At 37.6% G+C, this 12,712-nt stretch overlaps 1 protein-coding gene across 4 annotated transcripts in view; it reads left to right on the forward strand.

Annotated features, from left to right (window-relative positions):
- MAP4K4 (mitogen-activated protein kinase kinase kinase kinase 4) overlaps window positions 1–12,712 on the forward strand; it is a 155,332-nt gene that overhangs the window by 124,431 nt on the left and 18,189 nt on the right. For 2 of the 4 annotated variants that reach the window (XM_060769747.2, XM_060769748.2), the window contains exons 17-23: window positions 2,716–2,946; window positions 3,857–3,963; window positions 5,545–5,696; window positions 7,513–7,610; window positions 8,399–8,407; window positions 9,430–9,605; window positions 12,038–12,158. In XM_060769747.2, the coding sequence (XP_060625730.2) occupies window positions 2,716–2,946; window positions 3,857–3,963; window positions 5,545–5,696; window positions 7,513–7,610; window positions 8,399–8,407; window positions 9,430–9,605; window positions 12,038–12,158 (894 nt within the window). The remainder of the gene's footprint in view (window positions 1–2,715; window positions 2,947–3,856; window positions 3,964–5,544; window positions 5,697–7,512; window positions 7,611–8,398; window positions 8,408–9,429; window positions 9,606–12,037; window positions 12,159–12,712) is intronic. The other 2 variants (XM_060769749.2, XM_060769751.2) reach the window with 1 other exon arrangement.

Genomic DNA, 12,712 nt, shown 5'->3' on the forward strand with positions numbered 1-12,712 from the left:
TCTTAAATACCTACTCTTTTGTAATAGTTTCCATTCTAATGGTGACATTTGGGTTATGAATAATCTGGATTGCAGCAATAAGATTTTTTTATTGTGTCAGAAGTGACTTGAGAAACTGCAAATCACTTCTTGTGTGAGAGAATTGGCCGTTTGCAGAGACATTGCCCAGGGGGATCCGGATGTGTTACCATACTGTGGGAGGCTTCATTTATGTCCCTGCATGAGAAGCTGGAGCTGACAGACAGGAGCTCACTCCGTCTTGCGGATTTGAACTGTCAACCTTCAGGTCAGCAGTTCATCCAGCACAAGGGTTTAACCCAGGCATGGACAAACTTTGGCCCTTCAGGTGTTTTGGACTTCAACTCCCACAATTCCTGACCTCAGGCCCTCTCCTTAAGTGGCTGAGGGGGAATTATGGGAGTTGAAGCCTAAAACACCCGTAGGGCCAAAGTTTATCCATGCCTGGTTTAACCCTTAATAGATGACCTATCTCTATTCACTTTGGTTATTATGACATAGGGCTGAATCCAATTATTAGTTCCAGTTATGATAGATCAACTAGGTTGCTCCAGTTTTTATAAGTGTTGATTAACTTATTTGCCACTGATTCAATTAGTCTGCTCAACTTGGAGTTAATCGATGGCTTTAAATCATAGTGACAAGGCTTCTGGATAGATTCCATTCACTGCTTTCCTTTAACATTGCTATTTCGGCTCCATGTGCCACTAAAATCCTTTACACATGGGTATACATTAAGTTTCTTTTTTAAAAAAAAGACACACCCCATCATAATGGTTATAATTCATTTCCAGAATTTGCTGTTTCTTCTGCATTGAGTTTTTAGGATGGTTTGTTCAATTTCAATCTTTGTACTACTGCAGTTCACTTATGTAACCACAGGACCTCAGTGCCCATTTTCTTTTACGGTGCTTTGTAAAAACGAATCAGCCCTGTTAAGAAAATATAAACATTTCTTGTGAATCTACAATGACTGTCTTATTGTTTATAAGTTTTTCAGAATATATACAGTAGTCATTGAAACATTTTTCAAAATCGCCTAAAAATTCAGTTTTACATGAAGCACATTTAAGCTTAAAGCCTGCAGCCCCAAAATTAGCTGTCATAAAATTAAGACATTAAATAGGGTTCAGGGAAGGGTTGTATATAATTTGCTTTTTTCTGTTTCCCATAGGGATTGATAGATTGTAATACTACAGTGATAAGGGAAGCATCAACTGGCAGAAACATCTGCCAGATTTGCAACCAATCTGTTTAGCCACCTTATCTCTTGATCCACCACTCTGTCAATCATGTCTCCCTCCTTCTGTCTCCCTTTCATATAGCCATCCTTTACCTTCAATGTTATTGAGTTTTGTCCATGTTCAGGTTAGCCTGTTGTGCACCAACTCACTGGGGGCCCTTCCAGACACTCTTTATCCCAGGATCTGATCGCAGTTTTTCTGCTTCTCCCAGATTACCTGTCAGTGGGGACTCGTATAATCCAGTTTAAAGCAGAAAACCTGGGATCAGATCCTGGAATATAGGGCCTGTCTGGAAAGGGCCTGGCTCTTCTGTTACACTAGACTTTCCTGAGCACTAGCTAAGTCGTATTAATGAGCATTTCAATGCAATATTATGCTGTATAGTATACTTATGATGTGATATGTGCATATGCACACATACACATTCATGTTTATACTTCATTATTGCAAATCCAGATAAATTGTCAGGGTATATATTAACCATATTTAGAGGTCTGTGATTGTTTTTTTGTAGATTATGTTTGAGCTCTGTGCTACTTCAAGGCTTAAAAAGAGATGGAGTTGAAGGATAAAATGTTCTGTACAGTTCCAAAAGGTTGAAGAAAATAACACTTGTACTTGCATTTCTTTTTCTGAATTCTCTCTTCATTGAAATATTCAGGCTGGTATTTCAGACTTAACACCCCTTAACCCAAAAGGGATGGCAGTCATAACAGGATGGTGATTGTAAAGCTGACTTGGGGGAGTTAAATCTTAACTATGTATATATTGCTCTGCTTCCATATTGTACGTTGCTATGTTTGTACAGTGTCTAGACATTGCCTGTGCTATATACAATATCTATATATTGTATTTTATAGAGTGTCTTGTATGTTTTGTTATATTTTCTTTCTCTCGCAGATATACACACACATACATATATATATGCCAGTGTGCACATATATAAATACATTGACTAAAGAAAAGTAAAGGATGTCTTTATTTTTCATTCCATGTAATTCTTTCATAATGCCTTAAAAGCAACTTACTGCATGATCTCAAGATGCTAGTAAATTGTTTTTGAAACTAATATATCTGCCAATATAATTCTATGCTTTCTTTTTTTCCAATTTGGTATTTTTGATTGAAATGCCTCATCTGGTGTGGGACCCATTTGGACTTGATATTAAAATAAGTCCACAAGATGGGAGTTAGTTTCATTACTTCCCATTAATATGCGTGTCCAGAGTATGCCTCACAAAATGCCCATGTGCTGCATTCCTAGCTTGTTGTGTTCTCTGGGCAGCATCCTTAGTTTGAGCCCATTGACTGCACCACATGCTTGCCAGGCATCTCACCCAAGTTGTGCTTCTTCTGCCACCCAAACCCTCTTGCTTTGTATTCTGTGTTTAATTGGGAAAAAAGCCAGTTGTACAGAACGCATTGAATGTTCTATGTTTTGTTTTTTCGTAAGGTACAGTGGTCCCATCTGGCATCTCTCAAGAACAATGTTTCCCCTGTCTCGCGGTCCCATTCCTTCAGTGACCCTTCTCCCAAATTTGCACATCACCACCTGCGCTCTCAGGACCCATATCCAGCTTCACGCAGTGAAGTGATAAGTCAGAGTTCTGACTCTAAGTCTGAGGTACCTGACCCCACCCAAAAGGCTTGGGCTAGATCAGACAGTGACGAGGTGCCTCCAAGGGTAAGAAGTAGAAAGACAGAAGTTTGACTTTTGAAAACAAAACAAAACAAAAAAAGTAAAACGAAAGGCATGTGCTAGATTTTGAACTAGTGAATGCACATCCATACAATGACACCAGTGCCCGAAACAGTATTTTAGGCAAGGAATTTGACCCCTCTTCTACTTTTTTTGAAAACCAACTTGTTGCAGGAATTTTTCCTGCACTTAAGATTAGCGCAAAAGTATTTATGAGTTGTGGCTCTTTTATAGAAATTGAATGTTTGTTATGCAAAGAAAGCTTTAACCAAAACTGATGACTCCATTTGGCAGATCAGCCCTTCAAATCAGTTATTATTGACCACAAAATGTCCCTCTCCCAAATGTATTTCATTGCTTTATTTACCTCTGTCAAGTGTAACATGCTTTCCTCCAGTCTCTGCCTTCTACTGATCCATGACTAGGCATTTGCTGGCCTCTTAGAGCTTAATTTTCTAAATCCCCATGCCATGACAGCAAATTGCTTTGTGCACTCCTTGCTTCAAAGTCCTGTGTTCTAAACTGTCATGGTAGTCTGTGAGTGGGCATATATGTGCTGATATGCTAGCTATCTACTAAACTTTTCAGTCTTTTCAGCATCTTAAATGCAGTCCAACTGTGTCTGAAGCAGGCATGGGCAAACTTCGGTCCTCTAGGTGTTTTGGAATTCAGCTTTCTCCATTCCTAACAGCCAGGATGTTAGGAATTGTGGGAGCTTAAGTCCAAAATAAGTGGAGGGTCAAAGTTTGCCCATGCCTCTAAAGGCTCTGTAGTTGGTGTCAGTAGAGCTATTTTGGCTAAAAATGCCAATATTTTAGTAACCTCAATACATCAATATGGCAACAAAGCCTTAGTGTTTCTGTGTTATCTGAATTCTTTGCTTTTTCTGTGTAAGGTACCTGTGAGAACAACATCCAGATCACCTGTATTGTCTCGTCGAGATTCTCCCCTACAGAGCACTGGGCAACAGAATAACCAAGCAGGGCAAAGAAACTCCACAAGGTTTGTAATGTTCATGTAGTCTTTTTTTAAACTTCAGTTTATTAGGAAAAGAAATTAGAATATCTTATTCCTGAAGAACACGGGATTTCAGGTATACCGGCTTTAAACTAGTGTCTGCTTTATTTAAGCACCTTCTGAGAGTGACTTCATGCATGGTGAAAAAGAAAATATTACTCTCCTGTGTCATTCATGAGTAGTGGAACTTATTTTGGAAATGTAATATGAGGTTTAGCCCAAACTAAGACCCTTGGACTCGATGCAGCCCATCAAGGTCATTTACCTGCCCCCGCTCTACACTTTAGATTTAGGGGTGCCCTAATTCTGAAACACCATATAGGAACACAACAACAATCCTAATTAGTTTGACCATCTTATCAGAAGTAGGCCCACACTGAAAAACTGGTAAGTTTTTGTTGTTTCAAATGGTTCTTCATTTTAAATATTGTGTTGTTCTTTCATGGTTTTTAGCACTACAAATAAGATATGTGCAGTATTCATAGGGATTCATTCATTTTTTTTCAAACTATAGTTCAGCCTCCCAACAGTCTGAGAGAACACTCTGTTGAAAAAAAAATGGGGACCCCTCCTCTAGAGAACAATGGCAAGAAAGAATACTTAGCTTAGGGGTGTCAAACTCATTTTAATCAAGGGCAACATTAGCCTTTATAATTGGCTTCAAAGGGCCGTTGAATCAATGGATGGAGAATCTTTGGCTACAGAGGGCCAATTATAATTTTTTACATAGTAGTTGGTGCTCTTTTTACCCAGTTTGGGTTCCCAGATGCTATTGAACAACAGCTTCCATCACTTTTGGTTATTTGCCATGCGAACTGGGGATAAGGGGAGGAATTGCAATCCAACAACTGTGACTCTGAGGTTCGGGAAAGATTAGAGACATTTTAAAGTCATATAGCATATCCACAAGCACAACATTCATAAGCTCTAGTTATGATGTCTAACAATGAGGGATAAAGAAGGGCCACATAAAATGACACGGCTAGCTGAATTCGACTGGGCCTTGAGTTTGACACATGTGACTTAGATAATTCTTTGATTACAAGACAGACAATGAAGGAAACTTGGGATGTGTTCAATATTCATATAAAGGCCATAGTGATGACAGCCATTTTTTTTTTTACAATTATTGTTCTCTAGAAAATTACAGGTCCTCCAGCATGACTTTAGAAAGTTTACCATAGAGTCACACTAGGGGACCTAAAGATCCTAAAGAGTTTAATACTGAAAGTGGAACTTTCTGACAATGTTTCCTTGTGCTTTTTTTTGTGAAAAAAATAAATAAAGCATTAGTAAAAGTAGTTAAACATTTTGATATAAGGAAATGCTCCTATTACTGTTTTTAAGACTTGTTCAATTGTATATTCAATTAAAAATAGACAATCCAGTTGTGCATGAACTTTCAAATTCTTCTTCACCTTAGGTTCATGTGTTCAGTTTGATTGTTCTGTAACTATGAATCACCAAAGGAATACAGCTGTTGTGTAATTGTTGATAAAGTTAAAATTTTTGACATTGAGGATGAAATGAATCTATTTTTTTTCTTTTGGTAATTTCTCCTCATAGCAATATAGAGCCTCGTTTGCTTTGGGAAAGAGTGGAAAAGCTGGTGCCAAGGCCTGGAAGTGGAAGCTCCTCTGGATCCAGCAATTCTAGCTCACAGCCTGGATCTCACCCTGGGTCTCAGAGTGGGTCTGGGGAGAGATTTCGAATGAGATGTAAGTGCCTGAAAAGGGGATCTCACTCATCATTAATTGAATATAATTGTGGCTCACTATATCAAGATGGCAAGAAGAGGAGAGCGCATGTCAGTTGCAAGTTGAGCATTCCATATCTGGAATTCTGATATCCACAATATTTCAAATCCAAATTGTCCACATGGGTGGCTGATTGCTTTCTCATAGTTCAGTTTGAAAAACTTTGTTACATGCACAAAATTATTTAAAATATTATATAAAGTTACATTCAGCCCATGCATATGTATGTGTCTGCAACAATGAGGTATTCCAAAATTTTAAAAAAACCTGAAAGCCAAAACACTTCTGGTCATAAGTATTTTTGATAAGAGATATTCAGCCTGTACATGCAAAAACTGTCAAAAAATCTGGGCAACTCTAATTTAACATACTTGTCCTGTGCTCTAAAAGTGGGATGTAACAACTTTAAAATGTACTAATTGCTATTGTCAGCTATTCAAGCTCAATTTGGCCCCCTCTCTGTTCTCTTTTCAGGGACAGGCAAGCGCCTTCCTTTATTTAAATACACTTTCAACTCTTAACTGATTGGGTGCAACAGGTGTGCTAATACGTAATGTGTAGAGTTTTAAATATATATTCTTTTAAATGGGATGTATTTAATGCTTTTTTTAAAAAAAAAAGTATTTCAGATTGTTTTAGTGTTATTGTTGTCACTTTGGGTCCCACATGGGTTAAAATAAAATATAATGATACATTTGAATCCCATCTTGTGGGCTAGAGGGAACATCCTCACAAAGGCAGTAAAGTTGTAGTCATAAATCTATAGATGAAGAAAATGCAGTCAGTTTAATTTGTCTTTGTGCATTCAAGTAATCCATTGACTTATTGTGACCCTGTGAATTCCGTAAAATTTTCTCCAGTAAGGGTTTTTTTTTTTTGCTGGGCGAGTAGGCTTATTAACAAAAGATCCTTCTCATAAATGTACAGCAGAGTAACTTACTAGCAGCAGCGTGACCCAGCACCAGTAATCCAAAATGATAAAAAGAACTAAAACACACAGACCAATATTATCTCTTCTATAGAGTGCTTTTCTTTGTGGTAAAATAATATGGTTACACTATTTACAAGAACAAGGTTTCTGTATCACAAATAAAGTTCAACCTTCACACTGGAGCTTCACACACGAGGCCTTCTCATAACAAGGCCTACCTCCAAATCAGACCTACTAACAACAAGGTCTATTCTCCCACTGAGGTGATCTTTCACACAGAGAGGCTTCTCTCACACTGAGAGCTCTCTCGGACTGAAGGCGTTGCTAAGCAACAGGCACACCTGCTTATATTGAACCACAGCTTTTCTGAATCACTATATCCATTTAACCCTTTCAGTGCTTTACTCACAATTTTGTAACCAAACATACCTAGTTAATTTTTAATATTTCTGACAATTTTGCCAGTACATTCCTCTGAATTGCAGCCTATAGCATCTGACATTCTTTGGTTTCCCATCCAAGTACTAACCAGAGCTAAGGAGGCTACATATATATAACATGACTGGTGGGACTTTTGTTGAGTGGAATGTATTCTTCAGCAAATCAGAATACATTCCATTTAAACTCTGAAAAGCAGTAGGGTTAGAAGAGAGACTGGCTCTTAATGTGTTTATGTATGTTTGAGTGTGTTCATGAGAGAGTTGAAGTGTACAGCCTGAAAATCTGAAAATACTGGAATTTTAAACTTACCACCCATTTGAAATCTTCCCACTTCACCAAAAGTACTTAATTCTTTTGTTTTTGTTTTTGTTTGTTTGTTTGCATTTGTGACCCCAACTTGTGTAGCATCATCAAAATCTGAAGGTTCACCATCTCAGCGTAATGAAAATGCAACCAAAAAAACAGAAGACAAGAAGGAAGCCTTCAGACCCAGTAAACCTGTGGTGAGTCATGGATTACCATTGAATTTATGGCCAGAAACCTTGTGTAAAAAATACACATTTTTCAAAATAATACAAGGCTTACCCTTTTAAAAGTTGAGAAACAGATTGGAGAATTTGGAAACAAAATGAAATTGTGCAATGTGGTTTCCAAATAGTATGGACATCTATAACATGTTAAGTAGAGAACTCAATAGAAATAAGGTAGCAAAATATGAGAGTCCTCAATTGTGGTTGGACTGGCTAAATGTAAGAATTGTAAAGCCTCTGTCTTCAATTTTATCTCACTTCCAGCCAATAATGATTCCCTGTGTTAGTCTTCCATTCTCATCATACTGACCTACCATATCAGATTCTGGTGAATGTACAAGTTACTACTTGTAGCTTGGAAATGTTTACATTTTTGGATTACAACCCCATCGTATTTTTCTAGGCAACATGGCAAGCAGACCTATAACTGTGCCTAAAGTTGTGCCTTTTACAAAGCAGCACATCTTCATGTTAAATGGGGTTTAGTTACTATTATTTCTGAAACAAGAGTACGAATAACTCCTGTAACTATAGTATGGAACCCTTTTCTTTCATGAGTGGCACCTTCATTCTTTAATGGCAAGTTTTTAAACATGATAGTCCTGGGTTTTTTTAGCATCTTGAAAACACCGAAGTAGCAGTACTAATATTCTTCCTGCACTAATTTTTTTGTTATTTTTTCTTCTTTTCCAAACAATGTTTCACCCTTTTCTTGGACTGATGCTATTCTCTGGAACCTGTTTCATCTGACTGTTCTTCAGGGAGAGGTGGTAAGCAGCCAGTATTAAGTTTTAGTGTAATAGGCTTGGATCCTAGGATACAGAAATTGCCCAATCCCTCTTCATCCCTGCAAATGCTTGTGATGAAAATAATATATTGAGAATCAGGGAGGTACCTGGAACAGTACAGGGTCGGAGCCACCATGGGCTGTTGGGACAAAGAGAAATCTTGTAAAATCAAGTTCAGATACTGAGAAATTAAGGAACTTGATTTATGTCACTCTTCTAAGATGTCCCCACATGCTATGTTGTTCAGGAATTCCCCATCACCTTTAAAGAGTTTTTTGAAAGGGGAAGCTTTCTTTTTTATAAGCTGCATTAGGTTAATCTATTTTAGGGTCCAGGATATGGCCGTAACTAACTGTATTCTTGTCGCAGCCAGTAAAGTGTGATGTTTTTGTCTGAGTTGAATTGAAACTTTCAGATCGAATTTGTTAACATGTCAACTGACACTATTCCATGTTTGTGAAAGCAAATAGTCTTATTTTCTAAAATAAAAATATAGATCAAGATCAAAATTCTGCAGTGTTGAGAGCATGTTTTCTATTCAGTTCATGTTATGTATTTATCTGTGTGTTTTATGAGTTCCATTTAAACGTCCTGCTCCTATTTTATCTCGTCATAGTCTGTTAATTGTTTGTATTTGGAATATGTGGCCCGCCCATTGTCATCTTTATCGTGATTGTGTCTATTGGAATTTTTATTTTATTATTATTATTTTTATTATTATTATTATTAGTTTTATTTTATTTTATTTTAATGTCATTTTGATAATGTTGTTGTCTGTTGTATATGCTTTGATTTTATTGCTGTATTATGTTGTCCGGGCTTGGCCCCATGTAAGCCGCTCCAAGTCCCCATCGGGGAGATGTTGGCGGGGTAGAAATAAAGTTTATTATTATTATTATTTATTTAGTAGTTGCAATAAATAATAATAGTAATAGTAATCATTGCAATTTCTTTATCCAATTGTTGTTACTTCGTTCTAATCTTCCCTATGTTCCTTTTGCTAGGATTTAACTGCTTTGGCAAAGGAACTGAGGGCAGTAGAAGATGTGCGACCTCCCCATAAAGTGACAGATTACTCCTCTTCCAGTGAAGAATCAGGGACAACTGATGAAGATGATGATGACATAGAGCAAGAAGGAGTCGATGAATCTACTTCTGGCCCAGAAGATGCTAGAGCAGTGTTAGTTATTTTTTATCCTCTGTTCCTAACACTACATATTAGTACACCTGACATAGTACCTTCTAGATCTGTTGGAGTTCACGTCCCATCATTCCCAGCCAGCATGACCAGTGGAAGGAACTTAGTTCCAACACATTTAGAGGGCACCCATTTGGAATATTCTTTTAAAAGAAATCCAAGTTAGTTTCATTTTTTAGCAAGACTTCCATTAGTGTTACGATTCTGGAAACCACTATTTGTGAAAGATATTTTAAAAATTGGGTAAATTTCAGTGATATGCATGAGGGTGATAGCAAAGGGTCACAGAATAATTAACATGGCTAAAGAAGACATGGTGGGCATACTGCCTAATTGGCGAACTGGAAGCTGACTTCTAGTTCATGAGAGTCTCTCTCTTTAAGGTTTTCTTGAGAGCCAGTGTGGTCTCCTAACTTCTAATAGTTGCTCACTCCTGGCATAGAGCAAACAATGGATTCAAACCACCAGAAAGTATAGTTGGCCCTCTATGTTTGTGGAGTTAATTTTCGAAAAGAGTGAATATATCTAACCTCGCCACACCATATTGAACACTGTCTCCATTGCTGCCCTACACTATTTTCAATAGGAATTGGCATGAAGACACGCTCAGCGTTGCCCTGTTGATAATGTGGGCAAGCATATGGCAGTGGTGCCACTTGGTTACGCTGTATGTACTGGCCATAAATGCTTAGATTCGCCCCTGCCTTTGCTTCACCGGAAAGGGTTCAGAAGGCCTGCAAAAAGACTGTAGACAAGGCTTATAAATCCCTATTAAAATGGCACAGGGCAGCAGTAGAGGCAGTGGCAAATAATTCCTGAATAATTAAATTTGCAAAAGTTTAAACCACAAATCTGGAACATCAACTGTAATGTAGATTAAATATGAATGCACGTAGTACTAGTTCATGCAAGTATTGTTTTTTCTTCAGTAGGTGCTGGAATATATACCATATTTCTTCAATTCTATGGCTTCATTGATTGTACTAATTTCAGTACCACCAGCAGGATACACACACACACACACACACACACACACACATATATATACAGGCTGTCCCCAAGTTATGAACAAGATAGGTTCTGCATGTTCTTAAGTTGAATTTGTTCGTAAATTGGAACAGGTGCATTTTTCAATTGTACCTTCAGTCACACACACACACACACACAAGCTTTGGGTAACATAGGGAAGGGCTAACACTTCTGTGATGTTTGTTTTACTGTCTGGCCCTGTTCAGAAGATTTCACCCTACTTTTTGTCCCTGTTGTAATTGGATTTTGAAAAAAATAGCTTGTTGTGGAAACAAGGATTGGTGGGAAAGCTTCAGTGGAGACATCTTTTTTCCATGACAATTCTTCCAGGAGTGAATTTCCCTTCCTAGGGCTAGATTTCTCTCACTTCCTGTTCTCTGTGAGTTGTTTATAAGTTGGATGTTTGTAACTTGGGGATTGCCTGTAGACAGATAGATAGGCAGATAGAGAAACAGACAGATAGACACACATGCACCTGTATTCTAAGAGATGTTTTTAGAGATGTTTATATTGGGGAAAAGTGCATCTTAGAATTGAAGAAATACAGTTACTTCTTTAAACTTCTGCGGTTTTTAAACTATATCTTGTACTTCTAGATCAGGGGTCCTCAAACTAAGGCCCGGGGGCCGGATGCGACCCTCCAAGGTCATTTACCCAGCCCTCGCTCTGGGTCAACCTAAGTATGAAACTACTTGAAAGCACACAATAACAACAACAATCCTATCTCATCAGCCAAAAGCAGGGCCACACTTTCCATTGAAATACTAATAAGTTTATATTTGTTAAAATTGTATTGTTTTAAAATGTTTTTTGCACTACAAATAAAGATATTTGCAGTGTGCATGATTTTTTCGAATTATAATCCGGCCCGCCAACAGTCTGAGGGATTGTGACCTGGCCCTCTGTTTAAAAAGTTTGTGGACCCCTGTTCTAGATTCTTCACAGATTCTGTAATCTCCTGGCAAACTGAAACCTGAATAGATAATTACATGCACACGTGCCCATGTATATACAGTATACTTCTCTCCAGTAGAGAGAGCTAAATTATTCTGTAATTGATAGGACTGGAAGATGTAAGAAGAAATTCAGTACAGTATATTGACTCCATAGATCTTGCTGCAGGAAAGTGCACACTCAGAAAACACGACTAGATTAATTTTGCTTTAATTTCAGATAAGATTTATTGTTTAGTAAAGAAAGTCTTCTGAGAAGATGAATGCTTATTTTTTCTTTACAGATCAAAGACCTAATCGGTTTGTGGTTTATTTTCTTCTGTGATGATCTTATCCTAGTATTCCTGCTAAAAATTGCTTAGGTTAAGGTAGAATCAAAATAAAAACAGAAATATGTGATCAGATAAACAAAATGTCCTTTTCACCAAACAGATCCACTCTAAACCTCAGCAATGGGGAAACAGAGTCTGTGAAAACCATGATTGTGCATGATGATGTGGAGAGTGAACCTGCCATGACTCCTTCCAAGGAGGGCACTTTAATAGTCCGACAGGTAATGTATTTTTTGGTGTGTGGTTTGCTTCTCAATTAACTCATTCTTCCATGCAGTTTGCTACGTAATGTTAGTTGTAGAAGTTGCAGACATATAGTTGCCTCCTGTGAATGAGCTGTGACATTTGAAGCAATAGTTTCCACATGTCATTTTCTTTGTGTGTTGCATGCATAGAGTGACACATTGCATCAACTTCAGAGTTAATTTTAATTCATACCTAAAGTGGAGGTCAAAAAGGTGTACCTTTTGCAGCAGATATTGAGAATAAAATATCTGCTATGGTGATGTTAGTTTGAATTGTCTATTGGTATCCTTTTTGTGGGATAGATTGAAACTGTTCAAGAAGTGAGCCATGTAGTTGGTTTTAAATCTGATGCCATGTTAGGTCTTCTATCCAGGAAAGATTATGAGCAGAGGTGCAGTTTTTCTGCTGTGAAATGTTACATGCAGAACTGTTGAGATTATGCTTTCCTGTTGTGAATTTGCTATTTTTTTTTTTTAGTGTTGTGGCTCATTGAAGAAGGAACTTAACTAATTACAGTTTCTTAATTTTC

This window comes from Anolis sagrei, chromosome 3 (genome assembly GCF_037176765.1).
Source record: "Anolis sagrei isolate rAnoSag1 chromosome 3, rAnoSag1.mat, whole genome shotgun sequence".
Taxonomy (NCBI): Eukaryota; Metazoa; Chordata; class Lepidosauria; order Squamata; family Dactyloidae; genus Anolis; species Anolis sagrei.